General features: G+C 39.2%; 1 protein-coding gene across 3 annotated transcripts; it reads right to left on the bottom strand.

Moving 5' to 3' along the window:
- Positions 1-1,796: 1,796 nt before the first annotated feature.
- CSTF2 (cleavage stimulation factor subunit 2) lies at positions 1,797-24,905 on the bottom strand. 3 transcript variants are annotated; one of them, XM_027053872.2, is made up of 16 exons: positions 24,755-24,905; positions 23,826-23,904; positions 23,140-23,309; positions 22,274-22,410; positions 21,680-21,799; positions 21,433-21,570; positions 19,319-19,442; positions 15,143-15,205; positions 12,744-12,803; positions 12,476-12,562; positions 11,953-12,094; positions 10,769-10,944; positions 9,918-10,210; positions 6,427-6,537; positions 4,334-4,459; positions 1,797-2,007 (listed from the first exon to the last, which is right to left on the bottom strand). In XM_027053872.2, the coding sequence occupies exons 1-15, from the start codon at positions 24,810-24,812 to the stop codon at positions 4,337-4,339; spliced, it is 1,881 nt and encodes a 626-aa protein (XP_026909673.1). In that variant the 5' UTR covers positions 24,813-24,905; the 3' UTR covers positions 1,797-2,007; positions 4,334-4,336. The 3 variants fall into 3 exon arrangements, with proteins under 3 accessions (XP_026909673.1, XP_053057426.1, XP_053057427.1); XM_053201451.1 differs by lacking the exon at positions 12,476-12,562; XM_053201452.1 differs by lacking the exons at positions 12,476-12,562; positions 12,744-12,803.
- Positions 24,906-24,914: the final 9 nt, after the last annotated feature.

Raw genomic sequence — 24,914 nt, 5'->3', positions numbered from 1 at the left:
ATGAATAAACGGTCATTTCTAAGTACCCAGAAGATTTTATGACTTAAAGGATAAGATCCATTTTCAGTAGTCTGAACAAAATAAAGGCTATCATGGGCTCATGATAGCTAATTGTGTTTCATTTATTAATTGGACATCAGGAAAAACTAGTAATGGGTATTTCCATAGGAATTGAGTGGGATACCCCTACTATTGACTTCCTGGATTTCAGCTATCTAAATTAAACTTAGTAATGATTTAGGAAAATGCACAATGGAACCTTGGTGATGTGGTTCCTCTTAGACAACTGCTGACCATATGATAATTTGATCTTCATTGACTTTGATTTGGAATCTTAGTGTTCCTTGAAACTTATGAGTCCCTAATGAGAAAGGTTTCACTCTTGATTTCAATGTCTAAATATATTGACTCTTCAAGATATGATTGCTGCTAAAATCAACACAATAAGGCCTAGAATATTCGTGGAAGTAGGCAGAAAAGGTAATGATAATAATCCTATGTATAATCAACATCCAAGCCCAAATTGGGGATGAGCAGGGTACCTAGAAATCTCTTTAGCTGTTTTGAGCAAGTTTTTCTTCCTAAGTTGTAATATGAAATATTTTATTCAGCAAACTTTTGTTGTAGTAAATGTTTACACATCAGAGTAGAAAATCCCTCAATTTCAGTGTCTCTCATAAAGTTGATTATCATTGCATTCTTTTGCTTGACGTGTAAGCAATATGCTATTACGTTCTCTAAGCCTATGGCAGGCTTTTAATTCACTTAACCATAATCCTAACCCAGGGGGTAGGATTCTGAGAATATAAATAGGCTCAAAGAGTAGTTCCAGTGGAACTTTACTAATTATTAAGGCATCTCTTAACCTCTTGAGGTTGGCCTGATGGAGAGAAATCATGTTCCTCCTTAATGCCACTATGAGAGAGAGAATGCTAGGCTGGAAGAGCCATAGGTTAGAACTAGTGGCACTATTTATGGTCACGTCTATCTGCAAGGAAGCAGGCAGGGGCAGGCCTAATGGGCAATCTGACTACTTATGCTCTACATTTGGTCCTCTTAAAATAAATGAGAAGAATATAAAAGTTTCAGGGTTTTCTATGTTTTAATTTCCCAGAATAAATTTGGTTATAGAGGAAGACTGTAGGTTAGTGATTATCTAGAAGGCAGAATGAATGTATTTTGTCCATTTGATTTCTATTTAGTTTTTATTTCATCTCAAACATGTGAAAAATTAGTGGCTTTTTTAACTTTCAAGGTTGACTACTGAGACTGAAGAGTTTTAGGACAGGTAAATGTCAACAGTCTCTTGTGTTGCTGACACACTTGAACCAGTGCCAATACAACATTTTGTCTTAATTCTGAACTATGCATGTGAACAAACCTGCTACTGATAAACAAAAGTACATTCTGATAATTGGATTTTTCTACACTAAATACACTGCTCTGCTAGGCTCTTTGCTTTGTTGTCCTTCTTGCCATTTTACAGCTCTAAGCATGGGCTATTTTCTCCCAGTAAACTCAGAAGTTCTAGCAAGTTCTCAAAGGGCAAATTGCATTATTTCTGCTGGAAGCAAACAAAGCAAAAACTAAGTTCTAGAAAACACTGTTTCTGAGAAATTCTCAAATATCATCAAGAAGAATAAGTGGTTAACTTAAAGGAAAAACAGAGCTATGGCAATATAACATTAAAGTACAATACTGCGGTAAGGGTTGAAAACACATCTAAGGTTTCACCCTTGGTGTACACCTTTTTAAAAGCAAAAAGGTCATGTGTATCAATCTGCAGTATACTAAAATTGTGTTCAAAGTTTATTTCAAGTCACAGAAAATATACAAACTAAGACAACAGAATGAACTGATTTTGTTCTGAGAGAAGGTGATGGGAATCCTCCACCTGGCACCAATTTGAGCCATTCAAGGGTTAGGATGCAGAAGTCATCTTTTTGCAACATTTCAACAAAGTTATGGAATTAATTTCCAGATTTGTTGCCAGGTATTTTTGAAAACCTGTAAGAAAAAGTTGGGAGAAAGCCATTAGAAATGGAGAAAAAGTTCTCTTCCCCAAACATCAGGAAAAAAAAATTTAAAGTAAGGAAGGGAGGGAGGCTATGCAAAAAGGCAAATCACCAGGGACAGATTCCTAAGGTGTCTACCTCCAGGATCCCCAAAGTAATCACCTGACAGCAGGGTTTCTCAACCTCGCAGTATTGACATTTGGAGACAGGTTAGTCTTTGTTATGGGGTGGGGGGAGATCCTGTGGTTATAGGATGTTCAGAAGCATCTCTGGTCTCTAACCACTGAATGCCAGTAGTACACTATCCCCTAAAGTTCTGACAACCAAGAACGTCTCCAGACATTTCCAAATTTCCTATATGGAGCAAAACTGCCTCTGGATGAGAACCACTGATCACACACAAATAATATGTCTAAAAAATAGTGAAAACTGAGTAAGGTCTGTACTCAACAGAAATGTACCAATGTCAATTTCTTGGTTTTGTACTACAAACCAAAAAGGCACTGCACAACAGCTTCTCAAGATGTTATACTTGGGGGAAGTTTAAGGATGGGTACACGAGGCTCTTTGTACTATTCTTCCAACCTTCTGTGAATTTATATTAATTATTTCAAAATAGAAACAAACAAAAACCCTTGCCCTGTGGTTTGTGTGCACGGCTTGGGAATAGCTTATGAGCAAGAATACATAATGAAAGAACTTTCAGAAATATTTCTACCTCTATTATCCAAAAAGACTAATTTCTCCATGTTGTGGGGCATGCCTTCTCTGACATAAATAAATTAGAAAAAGTAAAAGACAGGAATAGTTTTTAATCTATTACTCTAAATATAATAGCCTATTCTTTTACTAAAAAAATGCCTCAGGTACCTGGACTAAAAAGTTAAAGTCTAGCTAGCCATCCATCTAGGACAGCTTCTCATTACACTTTAGTCATTTAAAGTCTAAATACAGGGGTGCCTGGGTGGCTCAGTTGGTTAAAGCGTCCGACTTTGGCTCAGGTCATGATCTCATGGTTTGTGAGTTCGAGACCCACGTCGGGCTCTGTGCTGACAGCTCAGGGCCTGGAGACCGCTTCAGATTCTGTGTCTCCCTCTCTCTCTCTGCCTTTCCCCTGCTCACACTCTATCTCTCAAAACTAAATATTAAAAAAAAAATTTAAAGTCTAAATACGGATATGACGCATGTTTCTGGTTTGGATGTTTTAATGACATTACAAATATGGATTAAAACACAACATATTTAGTAAAGACTGCTAAATGGTATAAATGAATTCGCTATTATATTATAATTTTTTTAACATTTATTTGTTTTTGAGACAGAGACAGAGCATGAGCGGGGGAGGGGCAGAGAGAGAGAAGGAGACACAGAATCTGAAGCAGGCTGTAGGCTCTGAGCAAGCTGTCAGCACACAGCCTGACGCGGGGCTTGAACCCACAAACTGTGAAATCATGACCTGAGCCCAAGTCAGATGCTCAACTGACTGATCCACCCAGGCGCCCCTCACTATTATATTATAATATGTGGATGGGAATTATAATACAGATGGGGTAGAAAGTAGAAATTCACGATGTGATATTCCAGCCAATATTGGGACAATGTGAATTTTAAACTGTTTTTAGAAAATAATTATTTACAAAATACAAGGTGTTGGGGAAAAAGGTTTTTAAAAGAAACTCAAATACATAGAATCAGGTTAGGTCACGTGATTATGATCCCTTTTACATGACTGATAAGCAAGAAAAATAAAGGACAGAGGTGTACCGCAGCCTCTAAAATGTAAAGGGACCGATGGTGATGGTGCTCTATCAGTTTAACCTCAACACAGTCAATATTAAATAAATACTGGAAACTAAAATATTTATACATCTTATTGAAATGCTTTGCATTTTCTCCATTTTGATGGAGAATATGTGGAATAAAATAACACAACTGATTCTGGAAGGATACCCACCAAACTATATTTAGAGGTTGCTCGGGGAATGAGATTGAGGAAGCAGAGCTTCCTACCCTGACCTTTCTACATTTCTGTGTTTGATTAACTTTGTAACAGTGATCACATGTTACTTCTGCCATTAGGAAAGAAAGGTTAAAAAAAAGCTTACAACCAACTCAACAACTGAACAAATACGCTGCTGCCTTCTGCTATCTTCATAGGAGCTGATCTAATCTAATGAAGGGTGAAGAGTGTAGCCAAGAGGACTGCAGGCCTCGAACAGTCTTGAGATCAGAAGAGTGTTGTTGGTTAAGGTTGAAAGCATCTAATACCCCAAATGCACAAGGAGCTTGTCCAACTTAGGCAGGTTAAGTTGGCTCACCTTTCAAGGTGCTCCAGTGGATTTCTGTATTTGTTCCTTTAAGATCAGGATACTCTGCCTCTGCTCAGGAGGCAGCATGGCGATCTGGTCTGCAGTCAGTTGAAGAACCTGCATGATCAAAGCAGCCTGTGAAGAGGAAAAAAAAAAGGGAGTGAGTTTTCATGATGGCAGCCATAAAAACACCAGTTTCTGTCTAAAAAGGAAGGATATTTCACGCCTAGAATACTTTACACAAAAAACACCCAAACCAAGTTAAAAACCCAGCTGGTGAGAAAGGGCACAATGAAAAGCTCAAGTACAATAATACCTAAGATTAGAAGACTCGAATCAGACACCTGCATGAACCCAAAGTTCTTGCAGACTAACACGTTATCTGTGAGCCTTGGGAAGTCTTTAGTTTTTGATCCCATTTTGAAAGTCTCTCTTTTTTACAAGTTTTAGTCTTTCCATCAGACATGAGCTCCCCACAATGGTCAAATATAGAAACAGAAATACATACTCATGGGGGATTTGCTATTGTTTTTAGGTGGAGAAAAAAGAGACTTGGATTTTCAGGTCAAGCTGGCCTACAAAAAAAAAAAACAAAAACAGTTATGGCAGATGAGTCTGATATGTAAGATAAGCTGCCATTTGAGTCTGAAATGTAAGATAAGCCGCCATTTATATACATCCACTAAAGAATTTTAAGACCAGGCCCATGGGGCACCTGGGTGGCTCAGTCAGGTGGGCGTCTGACTTTGGCTCAGGTCATGATCCTGCAGTTTGTGGGTTTGAGCCCTGTGTGGGGCTCTGTGCTGACAGCTCAGCCTGAAGCATGCTTCGGATTCTGTGTCTTCTGCTCTCTTTGTCCCTCCCTGCTCATGCTCTCTCTCAGGAATAAAACAAAACATTAAAAAAGAAAAGATATTTAAGACCAGGCTGATAAATTTTCAGATAGCAAGATCATAAAAAAGTTATAGGAGTAAACCATTGCTTCCAAAGGAACTCCAGAGACCCAGGACATTCACATAGTAATTGAAAAGCAGAATCCTGGGGTGCCTGGGTGGCTTAGTCAGTTGAGTGTCCAACTTCGGCTCAGGTAATGATCTCACAGTTTGTGGGTTCGAGCCCTGTGTCAGGCTCTGTGCTGACAGCTCACAGCCTGGAGCCTGCTTTGGATTCTGTGTTTCCCTCTTTCTCTGCCCTTCCCCTATTCATGCTCGCTTGCTCTCAAAACTAAATAAACATTAAAAAAAAATTATGGGAATGCAAACTGGTGCAGCCACTCTGGTAAACAGTATGGAGGTTCCTCAAAAAATTAAAAATAGAACTACCCTACAACCCAGCAATTGTACTACTAGGTATATATCCAAGGGATGGATACAGGTATGCTGTTTCAAAGGGGCACATGCATCCCTATGTTTATAGCAGCACTATCAACAATAGCCAAAGTATGGAAAAAGCCCAAATGTCCATCGATGGATGAATGGATAAAGAAGATGTGGTATATATACACAATGGAGTATTACTTGGCAATCAAAAAGAATGAAATCTTGCCATTTGCAACTACGTGGATGGAACTAGAGGGTAGTATGCTAAGCGAAATTAGTCAGAGAAAGACAAATATATGACTTCACTCATTTGAGGACTTTAAGATGCAAAATAGATGAACATTAGGGAAGGGAAGCAAAAATAATATGAAAAACAGGGAGGGGGACAAAACATAAGAGACTCTTAAATATGGAGAATAAACAAGGATTAAGGAACCTACTCCTGAAACCATTGTTGCACTATATGCTAACTAACTTGGATGTACATTAAAAAAAAAAATTTAGGGGCGCCTGGGTGGCTCAGTTGGTTAAGTGTCCAACTTCAGCCCAGGTCATGATCTCACAGTTCTTCAGTTCAAGCCCTGCATTGGTCTCTGTGCTGACAGCTCAGAGCCTGCAGCCTGCTTCGGATTCTGTGTCTCCCTCTCTCTCTGTCCCTCCCCCACTTGTTCTCTCTTGCTCTCCCTCTCTCTCTCCCAAAAATAAATAAAAATTAAAAAAGAAAAAAGAAAAAAGAAAAGCAGAATCCAAGAGAAGTGTGCCACTGGAGGCAGTGTTGCTTACCTTCTCATGGTCCTGTGGGGTGACCTGGTTCTGGCCAGGACTAAAGCCCCCAGGCTGACCTCCACCCTGAATGTTTGCTCCTTGCATGCCTGCTCCCTGCATAACTGGGACCTATATGCATAAAGAGAGATGAGAAGAGATGTTTCAGAACTTCTCATATAGGTATTCAGGATCCAATAATAATGTGAAAAACATGAACTGATTATGGATATGAGTAAAAAAACAAAAAAAGCAAATTAATGATTCTGAAGATCATTTCCTACTGTTAGCAATGGCAGAAGGCAGAGTTTAGCCAGAGATCGACTAGCAACTTAGACACATTTGCTTACAATAGCTCCAGCATCATCAACAAATATAACACTGAACAATCAGATACCATCAAATCAAGCAAAATCCAGCTGCATAAACACAGAGAAAACTGAGAGCATCCTAGAAACTAGTGCTCAGTGGAAACAGAAATGAAAGCCAGCAGATTCTAGAAATAATGTATGCTGGTCCACTGGGGAAGCTACATTCACAGGGATACCGCCTACCTCTAGTTCAATCAGACATAGGCAGTTTGTTCCAAAGGGCCCTATCCCACAAGCAAGGCAGAGATGATCATAATGGCAGAGGCAGAAAGGAGATGGGAAGGCCTCTGGGGAAAAGACTGTTATTAGCCCAACATTTGCTTTTTATAACTTTCCAGAGAGAATATGCAGCAGATACTTTCTGCTAAATTACAGACCAAGAAATATCACTGACCCAAGTTAAAAGAACAAAATGCAGTTATATCACTTATTTAAGATCTTCGGTGACTTCAATCTTTGGGAAGACTACCATACCCCAAGGAAAAGGCCTCAGAGCACCTAGAGTCACTGTTTAAGTTCCCTCTGCTATTATGTTCACACTCAGGCATTCACCCAGAGTTGAGGTACTCTTATTAAACACAAATTGTTAACTTGTTACCTGCTTCCCCAGAAAATTAGAAGCATCAAAACTCAAAAAGAAATGTGATAAACCGTTAGGAGCAGATACCAGGACAGCAATGTGAAGAGCCAGGTGACAAACTGACAGTGGAGGAGACCAGAAACCAAACAGGAGGTAACTGTGTTTTCTGTTACAGCATATACAGTAATGGGTACATGTAATGATGACCTTGAGTAATCAAAAAATGGTGAAAATTGTTTTTCCTATCTTGTTTAAGAAGGGAAGGAAGCATAATACACTTCATTATCACTTTCTGTTCTTCTTGAAAAACATTTTTTCAAATGCTTATTTATTTTTCGAGAGAGATTGACAGAGTGTGAGCAGGGGAGGGGCAGAGAGAGAGAGGCACAGAATCTGAAGCAGGCTTGAGGCTTGAGGCTCTGAGCCATCAGCACAGAGCCCAACACGGGGCTCGAACCCACGAACCGTGAGATCATGACCTGAGCCGAAGTCAGACGCTCAACCAACTGAGCCACCCAGGCACCCCTATCACTTTCTGTTATCAATACTGAATCCAGAGACCGGTCTGAACTTTAATGTTGTGCTACAGATCTGAAATATCTGTGAGGATAACATTTTTTACATTTTAGTTAATACTAATTTGAACTATTATAACATGACCTAACCATTCAATAATGGCCATTTCAAGTTTCCAGGAGTGCCTATTCGAGGCAGACAAGTCACAATATAGGTGACTACACAACCAGGTTTGCCTAAGATAGTCCTAGTTTATGCTTTTGCCCTAGGCACAAGGACAGTGAAAGAAAGGAAAAATATATACATTTTTTTTAATAATGCATATTTTCTAACAGTCTTCTTTGTTAGAAAGATATAACAGAAGTTGAACAAAAGCAATTATCTGTAGGAGATGGGGGTCACAAGGGAGATGGATACAGTGGACAAAGCAAGGTTCTCACTGTATATCTTTTATGTATGAATGAACATACTACTTTAAACAATTTTAAAAAAAGGTTTGAAGATAAAATTTATTTTCACCTCAGATCTAATAGGCTTTATACAATCTACTAATTAAAATTATATAAACCTAACACTACAGAGTAATGAGTTCAAGTGCTAGCAGAGATGAAAGAGCAAGACTTTCTCCAGAAACAGTCTTCCAACCATTATTTTCAATGAAAATACTGACAGAATTATACAAGCACATCATGCAATTATTTGTTGTCAGTTTTCCCAGCTAGGATGCAAGCTCCAGGGGGGCAGGAACTTTCTTTTGTTCACACTGCTATATCCCCAGTACCTAAAGCTGTCTCTGCTACACAGGAGGTGCTTAATAAATATTTGTTGAATGACTGAATAAATGCATAAAAACCATTTTTGTTATGAGGCTACTGACCATAGAGGGCAGAATAAACAACAAGGCCCACACACACACATTTTTTAAAAAGCATAACTTGAAAGAAAAAAAATAGAGAACGGTTTTATTTCACACATACCAGAAAACGACATACTCGTATTTCCTATTAAAGAGGGGGAGGCAGACATACATACATGTATGTCTACACACATACATAACATGCAGATAACAGGACAGAGTGGCACAGTGGAAAAAAATAGTGGGTTCTATTCCTTACTCTGTTACTTTTTAGTTGTGTGAATTTGGACAAGTAACCTGAATTCTTGGATCTCAATTTCCAAATCTATAAAACAAGAGAAATGGATGGCTGACATGTTCAATTCCAGCTGACTCTCTCCCCCTACCTCTCTCTCTCTCTCTCTCTCTCTCTCTCTCTCTCTCACACACACACACACACACGAGAGCAAGACACATAAACATATGGAAAAGGGAAGAGAGCCAGAAGTACATAGAGGAAGGAGGAAGACAAATGGAGAAAGGAAGACGGAGGGGCTAGAGGGAGATGAAGGTGCTAGCACCTAAAAACTCAGGGAAGCCACATGTATATCACCATCTCCCCACAACCAATTTTGTTGAAAAGGGAGGAGATGACAACACATAGACAATCATAGATCACCACATACACAGAGCTGGAAATAGCCAAACAAGAAGAGATAAGAATTCAGTTCCACAGGTTTTAAGGTAAGCATTAGTAAATTGCCTTTGATACTCCACTGTTCACTTAGGCTGTTTGATGAAAGTAAATTAAAATAGGTTTCTGCAAAACTAAGATTACCTGAATTGATTACCTATAGCTGTTCATATGCTCTAATGCAGTTCTTATGGTTGTACATTAGAATCATTTGGAGGAGGTTTTTCAAATTATCCATGCCTAGATTCTAGTGAGACACACTCTGTCTCCTAAATTTGCAGGGACTCTGGTCTGAATGGAAGAGCTCCTTAAATTGTGGGACAAGGTTGCCACAATCCTGGTGCCTAGCAAATAACCACCTTAAGGGACACAGAAACTAAAAGAAGGGAGATTCTAATCTTCCCATTTTAACAAACTGAGAAATAGCCTAAATCAGAAAGCAGTAACAGGCTTAATTATCAATTCCTGAATAGATTAAGATTTCACATAGAAGTAAGAAGTGAGTGTTGCACATACCTGTCTGGATCCCTGGGGGCCAACTGCCCCCATGTTAATTGGACTGGGACCTTGGATTCCACTAGGTATAGGACCTCTAGGACCAGGGACTGGGCCCCTTGTATCCATACTTCTGGCTTCTATCCCTCTGACTTCCATTGCACGGGCCTCCATCGCACGGGCCTCCATCGCACGGGCCTCCATCGCTCGGGCTTCCATAGCACGGGCCTCCAATCCTCTGGCATCTAATCCTCTAGCCTCCATGGCTCGTGCCTCCATTCCTCGTGTATCTATGCCTCGGGGATCTCTTCCGCCTATTAAGAAAGTTGTAAGAAAACCACTGTGTAGCTACTTATCCTTACTGCAAAAAAACGCAACAATCAAAGAAGAAATCTATTCCTCTAGTCACATCTCCCCCACAACTATAGCTGACCCTTGAACAGTGTGAGGACTGAAGCACTCCCCTAAAACTTAACTACTAATAGCCTACTGTTGACTGGAAGCCTTACCAAAAACATAAACTGTTGATTGACACATATTTTGTGTATTATGTTCTGCATTCTTGCAATAAAGTAAGCTAGAGAAAAGAAAATGTTATTAATTAAATCTTAAGGAAACTAGCACTGTACTATATTTACCAAAAAAAAAAAGAAAAATCATGTATAAGCGGACCTGTGCAGTTCAAACGTGTTGTTCAAGTGCACATGATACTACATTCTCCTTCCCAATTTCACAGATTTGCAGATAAACCTTAAAAATGTTTTTCAACCCCATTGCCCTACCTTCTTTATACCGGCTTAGGGCCTAAGATAGCTGGGTTTATTATCAGCCTGCAACTACCAGTCAGCCTTGTGATGTGGTCTCACCCTTACCTCTGCCATCCAACGGTGGACCCCTCTGATCTAGCATGGGTCCTCTTGGCTCCGCCATTAGAGGTCTGGGCTCAGCTAATGGCCCTCCCCTCATTTCATGTGGGGGTGGGCCACGGCTGTCATGACCAGGGACATGGTGCATGGGTGGACCCTGATGAGGTGGTCCCAGATAACCTCTAGAGATGGAGGAAAATGTTATATTTTAAAACAGAACAAAACAACAACCAAAACTATTAACCAGAAGATCAGTAAGTAAAAAAGTCAAAGAACTGATGCAAACATCAGTCTACGAATTCTAAGAGAATTAACACCAAACAGGTCAAAAAAAGTGCTAATGAGATGTAAATCCACGCATTCTAGAATTTCACATTTGGTCAGGGTGCTCATAATTGAGGAGGTAAGATATCCATGGTACAGAATGAGTATGTAGTACAGTGCTTAAAAACATGGGTTACTGTAGGGGTTCAAATCCAGGCTTTATCACACATTAGTTGTGTGATCTTGGGCACATTTACTTAACCTCTCTATAGCTTCGCTTCTTCCTCTGTAAAATATGACTGGTATATTAGTATCAATCTCACAGGATGGTTGTGTAGATTTAATGAGATGATCTAAGTAAAGTACTCACAGCAGAGTCAGAGGCATAATCCCCATTAGCATCAATCATTGTTCTTATTATCATTACTGCTATTATTAATATCATTACTACCATTATGCAAAAGAAGTTTTTCCTGTTCAGGTACATATGCCAGAATTTCTCATTTGTAAAGATGGAGTAGCCATGGTTCATTCAAAATGACATACTCAACTATATGGTTCTGTCCAAGGAGAAGTGCTTAGTCTTGGACAGTGGCTATGAATACTTATCTATCTTCTGAGGTAGACAAATAGGTACCACTGGTACAGAAAGACTGTTCTCAAACCAAGGGAAAATTCTGATTCCTCCAGTCTTTTCCTTCTTTTTAAAACTTTTTTAATGTTTATTTATTTTTGAGAGAGAGAGAGCTCAAGTGTGGGAGGGGCCTAGAGAGAGGGAGACACAGAATCCAAAGCAGGCTCCAGGCTCTGAGCTGTCAGCACAGAGCCAGACGAGGGGCTCGAACTTATGAGCCATGAAATCATTACCTGAGCCGAAGTCGGACACTTAACCGACTTTCCAATCTTTTCCTTCTGTTAGTGCTTACCTAGGCTCTACCTCTCCAGTTACAGAAAGTAAAGTGCCTCCACGTGGATCATTTGGAGCATCTCCTAGTAGACCTCGAGGAGTTGGGACATTGGCAGGCAAGGGACCACGCTGCATAGCTGCTCTGGGGTCCTGCATTGGCACTGACAGGAAAACAAACAGGGAGTTACTGTTGTGAAGGACACATAAGGAAAACAAGAAATGACTCTATATAACCACTGACAACATAATTCAGACACCTGAGAGTGGGTGAAACCTCACCACAGCAGACTCCTCTTGCAGCTCAAGAACAGAAGCAGGGTGTAGGCAGAATCTGTGCCATGTCAGAGGTATGGATGGAATTATATAAAGAGCAAAGTGGGGAGCAACCTGCCAAGGACTAGCACTGCAACCTGAAGAAATTTATGCTCCTGGTTCTCCTTATAATCAATCTTAGTTCAAGGACCAGAGTCACAACAGAGAGGTAGGGTCTTGGCATTATGTGAACACTGCCATGGCTCTGCAAGAACCTGCTGTCTCCTTACAGACTGCTATTCCATCCAAGCCTCCTGACACCAGTAGGGAGGGAGTACAGCCTCGGACAGATGCCCATATCATCCATGTTCTCTGCCCTGTGTGAAGAGGTCAATCTTAGGCTTGTGGCCCCAACAGGAAAAAAATTTAAAAACAAAAACCCAAAACACTACCCTTTTGGGTTCCGAACGTGAGGATGACTGCCAAGCAGCCCTTGTCCTCTCAACGTCCCACCCTGAACACCACAAACAAAAGGAAACCCGCAGATACAATGGGTACCTTGAACTCGCTCAATTGATGCAGGCCCGGTGGGTCCCACGGGCGAGTGCTGTAGGGTTCCTAGGTGAGCAGTAAGTTCAAAAGGAGAAAGAGCAGACACTTGAAACAGCTTGCGCATGTGCGCACACACAGAGAAACATACACATATGGACGCTGGAGATTTATACACGTAAGTTACAAAGCCAAGGAGCCTGCCCCAGGCTACAAAATGTTCCTGAACTATATTAGCTTCTTTGGGATCTGAAATTGTTCCGCTGTGATGAGATTACCTCCTAAGTTGAAACCTGTCAGCCAATGATTTTACTCAGCCACTTTCGATTTTTGCCTCTGCTACTACAAGTCCACCTAAATCTCCTTATATCACTACAAAAAAAAGGAAACAAAATAAAAAAAAGGATGGTTCTGAACCCCTACTTAGGCAAAGAACATAAACATACGTTCATAAGCAAAACATGAAAGAGACTGTACTGAACCTAGAAGGCAAGATTTATTCTGAAGAGGCCCATAACACAAGTTGGACAGTACTATTTTTGCCATATTTTTAAGCACAAAAATTTCCATGGGAAATGCAGTGAGTGAGCTTTAGACAAAGAAAGATAATACCGCCCCTCAAGAAATACTCTGCCACTGCAAGTCTCTAGTAATAATGAAACATGACAACATCAAACAAAGACTAATGAGATGACAAGGGTGCTAATACTACACAAAGGTGGCGGAAGGCAAGAAGTATCTTTTTAAACATGTCACTGTCTCCTTTTACCATTACAAATGCGTATAAGAAGCATGGATTCCAGGAAAAGAAAAACTGGGTACAAACGGAAAGATTCTTGCTTCCTCTGCTAAGTACTGAAGACAAACTATAAAAGAAAACTCATCTCACTTTATCTCTTCAAGAAGACACACCTATCTACCTTCAAAATCCAAGTCATTTCCCTTTGCTAACTTTTGACCAGAAAGGTGAAGACAATTATAGCAGGAAAGAAGATGTCTTGTGGAAGTATGCATTAAACACCTAAAGCATGACTGATTGATTGATGGCTTGGGAAGAAGAATATGACTGCAACCCCAATTTCTCCCTAATGCAAAAATATTCTGGGATACACATACGATCTGCTGATAGTGGCCGAGAGGGAGGGGCACAAAGCACGAAAGCACAGGCTGCTTTAGATGAGACATTTGGTCAAGAGCTTGGTCCCACTGTCAATTATCTGACAAGATTATTAGTTCTGTCACTTCAACAACCAACCCTAGTGGACAAACTATAGACAAGAAGTAAAGTACTTAGGCCTCTATGTTAATAGTTTGCTTTTAAAAAATGAGTTTCTCTTATAGGCCATATGCTAGGAAGTAACTTAAACTTCTCTGTGCCGTCCAAAGCAGTTCTTTCTCATCAAATGACAAAATGAGTAAGAACAAAAAGCACTGAAGGCACTCTTCAGATGAGTATAGATTTTTTTCAGAGACTTCAGAGTCTTGCTCTGCCACTTACTGGCTGGAAGAGATGAGTGGCCTGAGTCCTGTCCACATTACTCAGACAGCAGTATTTACTTACTTACTACCATGCCCCTTAAATAGGTAACTTTAAAACTCTGAGCCTCCACCTCTTTACCTGAAAACTGAGGTGCTGCCACCTAACTCACACAGTTGTCTGTGAAAATTAAGGTGCCTTGCCCACAGTATGCACTCAGTTTTATCATTCATTCCTTCTGTTTTCTCACTTTCTCCTCCTAATGTTTTCAACCAAACTACTATATTGTCTTTTTCTTCAAACTCCAATAACAGAGGGAAATAATGTGGAGATTTTGGAGTGGCTCTGCTGTGGTGTCTAGTGTTACTGCCACAGTACAACATGCTCTTCTTATCAAGTAAGCTTTAGACCTCTGGCCTCCTCCCAGTTTTCTCTGCAGTTTAAATTTAGGCTTCTTCATGCCCAGTCAAGTGTTACATGCTTATTATTAAAATTCCTTACTCAGTCAACAGATAGCCACAGAGTGACAGAGAATATGTCAGTAGAATCATTAGACTATTAGGAAAAGGTGATATAACTTAAATAGAAACAAAGGATCCACTTGATTTATCATCAATTCTTATAACAGCTGGGCTCTGGGTCACTAGATGGAAAATCTAGACTGGTGCTGTATATTCTGCAATGATGGAAATATTCTGTATCTGCACTATCCAGTATAGTATCCACTAGCAACATGTGGCCATTGAGTACTTGGAATGTGGCTAGTGTGAATGAGGAACTGAATTTTAAGTTTTACCTAATTTCAATTCAATTTTAATCAACTTAACATTCAAATAGCCACATATCATTAGTGGCTGCCATAGTAAGATAGTGCAGATGTAGAATATTTCCAAGTCTAATCCACATTAATCAGATATTAATATTTATTTACCTTGTCCCCGCTCAATGGATACTGGTCCACTTCCTGGCATTCCAACCTGGGCTTGCATTCCTCCTAGAAGATAAAGGGAAGCAAAGAAAAACACAAATTATGACAGTGGAGAAAAAATTAGGACAGTGGTTGAGTTAACAAATGTTCTCTTTTGGCCTCAGAGGCAGAAAACTACTCAGGAACATCATAACTATCCTGAAACAATGCAGGTATACAGAAGATAGAGTTTGTTAGTAAACTCTAGGCTTCAGTGACAGAAGAGCGAGTTAAATGACAATACTTAATCTCACTGGTTACCAAAACCGTGGCAGAAGTTCTGTTACATAGGAGAAAAACGGCACTTATCCACATAACTCCTCTCATAGGAGGCAATACTGTTCCCAGGGTATTTTGTAAATGTGTGGGTCTTAGTTGTGAAAAGATTTAGAGGGCATGGCTGGCATTTAATGAAAAGCCAACAGGGATACTAGATGCCCTGCAATGTCTGAGACAGTCCTCCAGAATCCAGAATCATCTTGTCTTGCAAAACTCTCAAATGCCTTGGTGAACATTAACACAAATGAAAACCTGCTTATGGTCATCTGAATTTAGAACCTAAGTCTGTTGTATTTGTAAACAAAAAGTTCTTTTCCCTACTTATGTATGTACACAGATGTACTGAATTTTCCAGAAATACAATTACTGAGTTAATTATGGGTACTGCATTTTTTGTTTTGTTAAGAATTTTACCTAGACTTTTCACCACTTGAGAAAAATCACATCAGTAACATCAATAGTCTCTTTGGTATTTGTGTTGCCAAAACAACATACCTGTATTTGTCTACATTTGTAGCTTTTACTTCATGGTATAGGTGCAAGCATCTGACTGCTACCTTTTGGTTTTTTGTGTAGTCATGCCTGAACACTTGTGTATTAAAAATATTTTTTATTATAGGTTAATTTCTTTTTGTTTCTCCTTTATATTGTAGTTAGGACATTATTTTCTTGGAAATCATGTTAAGTAGGTTATAAGTGTGCATTTCATTTCAGGATAGTAAAAAGTCACTGCAAAGTATCTGTTATGAAAAGACGCCACAGGGTCTAACAGGATTGAGAACCACTTAGTTCTACCCTAACCAGTTGGGATATGAGGATTGCTACACAAAGAATAATTATGCATCACAAGTCCTTATCTTGCCCTTTCCATATAGCAGTAATTCTTTTTTCCTTAAAGCAACAATATATTCTGTGAGCGGGGAGAAAAGACAAGCTTTACTGTTTGCAGTTCATTAATACTTAACTAAAATATCAAAAATACATAATATTCTCTTACTCCATTTAACATGCCAGGCACCAAAGAGCCATTAATTAAGAACCTGAACCTGGGATAGCCCTATCTCTACTGGAACAAAGTAACTGTGATTTTGAACAAGTGATTTAATACAATTAGCATATGCCCAGGCCTCCTCACCTGCAAAGTGAATGAGCTGGTCTAAACCAGTGGTTCTCAGAATGTGGTCCCCAGACCAGAAGTGTCAGTATCACCAAGGAATTATTAGAACTGCAAATTCCAGGGCCCTAACTCAGACTTGCTGAATTAGAAAGTCTCAGGGTGGGAAGCAGCATCTGAGTTTTAATAAGCTAATTAGGTAATTCTAATGTACATTAAAGTTTGAGAACAGGTCTAAATGATTTCAAAGGTCTCTTCTAATCACAACATTCTAGGATTTATTCAGACCACTCAGTAAAACAATACAAAGATTTAGGATCTAAGAAAAGCAGTGGCAGAAGGACTTCTGGGCATAACTTCTCATATTATACACTATCACATGATGACACTTTTATTTGTATGGGCTAGGTTCCCAGAAGTGGAATTGGTGGGTCAAAGTGTACATGAATTTTAAATGTGAGACTAGTTTCTTAAAAGGCTGAAAAACTTCACATTTCCGCTACCAATTAATTTATGATACCACTTTCCCCACCAATAGTGTCTATCTTTGAAATCTTGTTATTTAATTTCCAATCCTATGACTATAAATGGATTTGTTTTTGTTGACATTTGGATTTGCTCTTCTTTGAAGTGCCTACTCATTTTCTTTGCCTACTTTTCTACTAGGTTGTTCCCTCTTCTCACCAATTGTCAAAGAGCTTTGTAGAGGTTATTTTAAAAGTCCTAGTGATGTTTTAAAAACTTCAGGAGTATAAGTGCTACAAACTCACAAAACATACCATCGAAAATATTATTTTCCTAATTTTTTAAAACCAGCACTTAGAGCTCTTTTATTCTTTAATAACACAGGCATTTAAAGATACTCATTTTAAGTACTGCCTTCACTATTTTCCACACTTTTTTGTATAAAGTATACTATTTTTGTTGTCTTTTGGATAATTTATAAATTTCCTTTTTATGTTCTCTTTAATTCAAGGATACCTAATGTATGTTCCTTAATTTCCCAAGTAAAGGTTATTTTTCAGTCACCTTTTAATTATTTCTAATTTTATTGGCTTATTTTTTAAAAAAATTAATGTTTATCAATTTTTGAGCAAGTGAGCAAGAGAAAGAGACAGAGTGCCAGTGGGGAAGGAGGAGAGAGAGAGGGAGACACAGAATCTGAAGCAGGCTCCAGGCTCTGAGCTGTCAGCACAGAGCCCAACGTGGGGCCCGAACTCGTGAACTGTGAGACCATGACCCGAGCTGAAGTCAGACACTTAACCAACTAAGCCACCCAGGCGCCCCTAATTTTATTGGCTTATAATAAGAGAATGTGGCCTGTAAAATCTCTACTTTTTAAACTTTTAATTTTATGGCCAACTACATAGTCACTTTTTTTTTTTTTACTGTTCCATGGTCATTTGGGGGGAAAAGTATATTCTTTAGTCAAATCTCAATAATAAATTGTGCTTATTGGTTCTGCTACTTTATTCCTCAATGTCTTCACTTATTTTTGGTCCATTAGTACAAAGGTACTCAAAGTGTGGTCCACAGACAATGCTGATCCACACACTATGTTAACAATTCATGACAATGTCAAATGTAGAAATGGAGGACACAGAAACTTTTACAGCAAATTGACACTGTTGTGACATCCAAGTGCACTTGTCTCCCTGAACAGGGTATAGTCCACTTTGGGTGTTTTTCAACTTACATTATGAGCTGCATATATCATGGGTTGCATACTTGTCATGTGTAGTAGGACCACATCACAATTTGTAATATTTTTAAGTTAGGTACCCATAACTCAAAAATGTATAAAATACAGAATTCATTTTTCTCACTGAAAGATATTTTAACTGCATAGATAAATGGAAATCATGAGTTTGCTGAAATTTCTTTTAAAATCCCTTCCTCTATTCCTTGTCAACTTAGCTCTGTAGACCAGGTTCTCTACAATACAGAACAATTTAGATTCAATTATCCTCTAGTAGTAATGCTGTAGTCAATCTAACCTAGATTAGACAAATTAACAAGAAGCAATTTCGTTGCATAAAAAACTTTAATATTGATACACGTCATGTGTTCATACAGGAGTTTCATATAGGGAATCACTATTTCACTCATAACTTTTTTAGTTATGAGTGTTGAATGAGAAAAAACTACAAGCATAATAGCAACACTCTTAATTTCTATATATACATTTTCAATGAAAAGATACAGCTTCAAAATGTTTTTTCTTTTTGTAGTTTTGTCTGATTACATTTAATAAAGTGCAATTTTATACTTGTTAAATATAATAATAACAAGTACAATTAGTTTGTGTCTTTTTATGTGCCATTTAACCCAAATCTCTGGCTTTCAGTGGGAAAGTTGAGTCCCTTCACATTTAGTAGAATTAACCTCTATACAAGATTTTATTCCTTCCTCCTTACTCTATGTTTATCATTACTTACTTTACAATATTGTTTCCTGTACCTTCTATTTGTTGGCTTGGTCTAGTTCACATTCATTCCATTTGGAAGTTTGGAAGTTTTACTGGATTTTCCCATTTTGTAGTCCTTTTCCTTGTTCTCTTAATCAGACATAGAAGATCTATATATAAGATATCAACTATTTCCTCCACCTAGGATATATTTCTTAGCTGCATATTAATTTTATATCAAGATCTCTTTACCACGTAATAATGTGGCTACAACATACCAATTGCTACAACAAAACTTTAGCAAAATACCAAAATGGTGAAGACTCTAAATGAAACATACCTCCAGGAGCTAAGGAACCAGGGCCAGGTCCTGTTACAGTTGCTGGTATTTGCCCTGGTGCTGGAACTCCAGCCTGCATAGAAGCTTGCATCAGAGGAGGTGCACCGTTGACATGCATTCCACCCTGATCAAAATTAAAAACAGAGTATGTACATGCCTCTGGACACACACATGATGAGCCTGGTTATATAGAACACAATTAAGATGGACCACATTCTAAAAGCAGAGACTGGGGTGTCTGGGTGGCTCAGTCAGTTAAGCTTCTGACACTTGATTTCAACTTAGGTCATGATCTCATGATTGGTGAGCTCAAGCTCCACCTCAGGCTCCACGCTGACAGTGCAGAGCCTGCTTGGGGTAGTCTCTCTCTCTCCCCCTACCCCACTCACATGCATACACTCTCTCTCCAAATAAATAAATAAACTTTATTAAAAAAATAAAAGTAGAGACTGACAAGTCTGATATGTGTTGTGAGGCCACATGTAGCACCCATGGTTGACTTTAAGTTGTTTATCTCCCCCAATGTGATAGGTAAAAAATGATAGATTATTGTAATTTCTGTTCACATTTGTCTTATTTTGAGGTTGAACATTTTTGTTACGAAAAAGTCCAGATATATAAATTATATACAAAATAAAATAAACGTACAGTTTAGAAAATAAATAATATATATGTTTGAAATCTGCTGTATGGTCTTTCCCAACTGCATAGTGTATCCTTTTTTTTTTTAAGCTTATTTATTTATCTTGAGAGAGTGTGAGCAGGGGAGGGGGGGGAGAGAGAGAGAGAGAGAGAGAGAGAGAGAGAGAGAGAGAGAAAGAGAGAATCTCAAGCACAATGAGCATGGAGAGAGTTAATCCCAATCCACACTGAGCAGGGAGCCCACTGCAGGACTCAATCCCATGACCTCATATGAGATCATTACCTGAGCCAAAATCAAGAGTCAGAGGCTTAACTGACTGAGCCACCCAGGTGCCTCCCTATATCCCCTTCTTAAGACAACCACTTAAGAATTTTTACAGATGTTTTGAAATCATATATAAATCATTACAAACTAAACATACACACTAAACACATTTCAGCATATTTTTGGGATATATGCAAACACATATATCCCATATTTTGAGAAGGCTTCTACATCCACTTATTTTCATTTTTAGAATGTTTGGGTTATCTGTGTTGATAGCATTGTATCCTAGTTCATCTTACCTGCTTATACGGAATTATGTTTTCGAAAGTCATTCATGGGGACACAGTGGATAAATATACATTTTTCCCATTCTCCCCCTGATTTACATTTAGGATGTTTCAATTTTTCACTATTATATTGTGAAAATAAACATTCTTGAACATGATTAAGTAATCAGCCTATTGTCCATCATGGGTGTGGCAAATACTTTCCCCAATTTGTCATTTGTCTTTGGTGTTTATTTCTTTTCAAAATTTTTTAATGTTTATTTATTCGAGAGAGAGAGAGAGAGCGAGCGAGAGAGAGAGCAAGCGCGTGAGCAGGGGAGGGGCAGAGAGAGGGAGACCCAGAATTCGAAGCAGGCTCCAGGCTCTGAGCTGTCAGCACAGAGCCTGACACGGGGCTCAAATTCACGAACCATGAGATCATGACTTGAGCAGAATTCAGATGCTTAGTCTACTGAGCCACCCAGGCGTCCCTACTTCTTTTTCTTTATACAGAAAATTTTCAGCTTTCCAATGTATTTATTTCTTATGGCTTCAAAGTTTTGTGTCATGGTTGGAAAGCAAGCTTTACACTTTCATTGGTAAGGAGATAATAAGAGTGCCAACCTGATACAATTGCTAGAAGTACTAAATGAGACCTATGTAGAATAACAAACTGTCAACCACAGTACCATGCATGCACGTAAACAAAAGATTAGCTTCTATAAAAGGGCACACAAAAAGGACCTTTTTGTTTTACAAACTTGGCACTGAATCTATATTCATTCAGAGGCCATATACCCTGCAAACTGAAAATTGCTATGTCTGGAAATTGAAATTATCATCTTCAACTCCTGACTATTCTTCTTTCAATATATCTTCCTAAAATGAAAATGGCATTCTAAAACAGGTAAAAGTAATATTAAGAGGTAAAGCCCTACCAAAGACTGGGCCTGAGGGGCCTGAGGATTCTGCTGGCTCATTGACACAGAGGATCCTGAGCCAGGGCCGGCACTGTGGACTGGCTGAGGGTTGCCTGCAATCAGTGTTGGGATATTTGTCTGACGATGCAGAATTTTCTAAAAAACAAAAAGACAAATCTATGAGCTGTTTAACAAAGCAATCAAGTAGTTCCTACGCCACTCAAAGTTTATTGTGGCATTTCCATAAAAAACAAGCAGCACTCACCAGGGCAATCTCTGGATCCACAATTCTCATCACTACCTGTGCTTGTAGCAAAGCATAAGCCAGTTGAGGGTTCTGAAGCAACATGTTCCGTGCTTCCTGAGGACTATTCTGGACACAGAGCTGAGAAGATAAACAGATTCATCATCAGGTTCAATACTTATTGCTTAGAAATTAATAGTGATTTAGAGCCATTCTCATCTGAGAAATGTAATATTCAAGAAGCTTTTTAAGCTATCATTGGTTTTTGCATAGCACATAAAATTTTGGTCATGACAGGCAAGAGAAGAAAGAGGCATTTCAAATACCATAATACCACCATTTAGGAAAAAAGTCACATTTGAATATCTGCATCTGATATCTATGGGCCACAAAAAGCCAGACTGTATAGTTGTGTTCGTGTACAAAAATGGAAAGCTCCTTGCACAAAATGTAAAATATGCTATGGACATATGGCATATCAAAGGTGCAAGAAATGGTGATTAACAGGCACACCTTATATTTGAGCTCAGGGAGTCATTTCCATTAACTATATCAATTAACTCCTTGAAAATTTGCTGTGATTTGATTTGTTCTTAACCTAATGCCTCCTCCCACCTTCATTTGTTTCATCAGCTCAAACATCTGCTCTGGTGGAAGACTGGCAACTGCTTTGCTAATGGACTCAGGGGCATCCTCAGGACTGATGGTCTCTCCATAAGGTGACTCAATGACAGGGGCACCAGTGCCAAGGCCTGATCAGGAAGAAAGTACAAAAAGTTAAGGAGGCAAAATTAAGAGCTAAATCATTTCAAGTATCTACTTTCCAGGGCTACTTTCCTTCCAGGACCCGTTGATAACTGTAAATTCTCTGGAACTGAGAAATAAGTGATTTGCAAGTCTCTTATTTCTGTAGAGGAAAGTGACAGAGTGTATTTTCTGCTCTCAGAGGAAAGCTGGGACTAAGATCACGTAGGTAGACAATGTTAACCTAAATTAGAGATGGGGCATATCAATTTCTTTTGACAACTCATTTCAGAAGCAAAACAATAGATAAAGATGCTAATTTTCAGAAGCAAAATAGATAAAGATACCAATTTCAAAATGTAATTCCTCATCTGTTACTTCATGAAAAAAGCCGAGAGAATGCCTTAGTAATCCCACTAATTACAGATCTGACAAACAGTTATAACAGTGGCAAACTAATGACCCAGTTATTAGTGCAACTAAGGCTTAGTGAGCCCGAATTCATCTTTAACTAGAAATCAACTCCTTGGCAACTAGAGGGAGTTCTAAAGTCAACTGTACTTTGTTTCTCAAAGAAATACACTCACTTAATACAGGCGCCTCAGGCGCCTTAAGTGGGTCAAGTAAAAAAGCTACATAGCTAACCATTTCATTAGATGCTAAAACATGGCATAAATGGAAAATCTTCAATATGTCTTTACTAACTCATGTTGCATACAAATAAGGTTTATACTCACTCTTCAGCTCTTCTTTGTTCTTTTCACTGGCAGCATTGTCCACGCGAAGTGCTCTTCCACTGAATTCACGCCCATTCAGGTTTCGCATGGCACTAAGTGCCGTCTCCTGGTCTTGGTATTCACAGAAGCCATAACCCTTTGGCTTTCCTGTCTCCCTATCATATACCAACCTGGAAGAGCAGAACCAAGTATCAGACACAAATGTTACACACATATAGGTTTCCTGCTAACATTGCCATGTTCTAATTTGGTCCACTGTAAGACAAGTAACTTTATCACTCTGACCGCCCCACTGAAATATTTTTTTTAATGCTTATTTTTGAGAGAGTGTGCGGGGCAGGGGCAGAGAGAGAGGGAGACAGAGGATCCAAAGCGGACTCTGTGCTGACAGCAGACAGCCTGATGTGGGGCTTGAACTGAAACCGTGAAATCATTACCTGAGCCGAAGTCACACTTAACTGACTGAGCCACCCAGATGCCCCTCACTGAAATATTTTTTAAATGAAAAAAAAGTATCTTTTAGTAAAAATAAATGTGGATTGTATGGTATATGAATCATACCTGAATAAAACTGTTACAAAAAAACAGAAGAATGTGAAAAGTCACCAGTAAAAACCTTGCCATTATTGCTAATGGCCAAATTTGTGATTTTAAAGAAGACCCCAAGTAGTCAAAGGGGATCTCACCTGAAACTAACAACGGGTCCAACCTCAGAAAAGATGTCCTTTAACTGCTCTTCAGTAGCCTCATATGGAATGTTCCCCACTACGAAGAAGATAGACAACATATGAAAACTTTTGAGTTTGTAACCCATTTCTCTGGTGAGAAAGTAAACCAGTATCTACTTCTATCATTGAAAATATAACTACCTCAAAATTGTGTTCCTACAACCCCAGTTCCATGGTACTTCAGATAAGATTTCAATTTTGTCTGCTGACTTTAATTACAAAACAAATAAACCACTAAGGGTAAATATAAAAGGTATAGGCACTCCTTAGTAGCAGTTCGTAGACTTATCTGACAAGTGTTATGATTTTCCTTAACTTTGGTGAAAAACTCTGGCATTGGTATTTACCTGAAAATCTGCGAATCTTATCAATAAGAACTAAAAATACCAATGTATTTGGTATTTTAAAAATTCATTCACAATTCACCCTAAGAAGCCAGGTGGCCGCTACAGGTATCTAACTAGATAATGTTACGGTAAAAAGCAGAGGAAAGTCCTTATGGAGGGCGGCAAGTGGACACAAGGATCTATACACTCAGCATATAATCTGTATTCTGAGAAAGGGGGTGAGAAGTAGTAGGGACAGTTGCCATGCGCCCTCAATTGCAGGCAATGATTGAAGCTCGTGAAAGGACAAACGCATCGAAGCTGAACGCTAGTTTAACTTTCTCAGCCACATCTTAAAAAGGCTGTGAGACCTCAGGGGAAAGGGGCATCACTTTGCCCGCGAGTCCACCAGGTTGGCCGCCCCACAGGATAGACAGGTAGAGCTGCAAGCCCAACCCATAACCAGCTCCTGTGGCAATTCATGAAGTGCACGGGGAATTCCTCGTAGCCCCTGTCTCTTTCTGCGCCTCCCTGATGCTTGGCTCCACGAATTCCTCTCACCGAACACCGAACGCAGAGAACGATCCACCGCAGGGTCTCTCACAGTCAAACCCGCCATCGCTCTCTTCCGGCCGCTTCCGGTGCGCCAGAGCACACTTCCGTACGGCGCGTGAGATCTGCGCTAAACACGCGTCTGTAAGGCGCGTAAGCCGGAAGCAAC

Source organism: Acinonyx jubatus, chromosome X (genome assembly GCF_027475565.1).
Source record: "Acinonyx jubatus isolate Ajub_Pintada_27869175 chromosome X, VMU_Ajub_asm_v1.0, whole genome shotgun sequence".
Classification (NCBI taxonomy): Eukaryota; Metazoa; Chordata; class Mammalia; order Carnivora; family Felidae; genus Acinonyx; species Acinonyx jubatus.
Note: the sequence above shows the minus strand (reverse complement) of the source record. Positions and strands in the feature narration are given on the sequence as shown.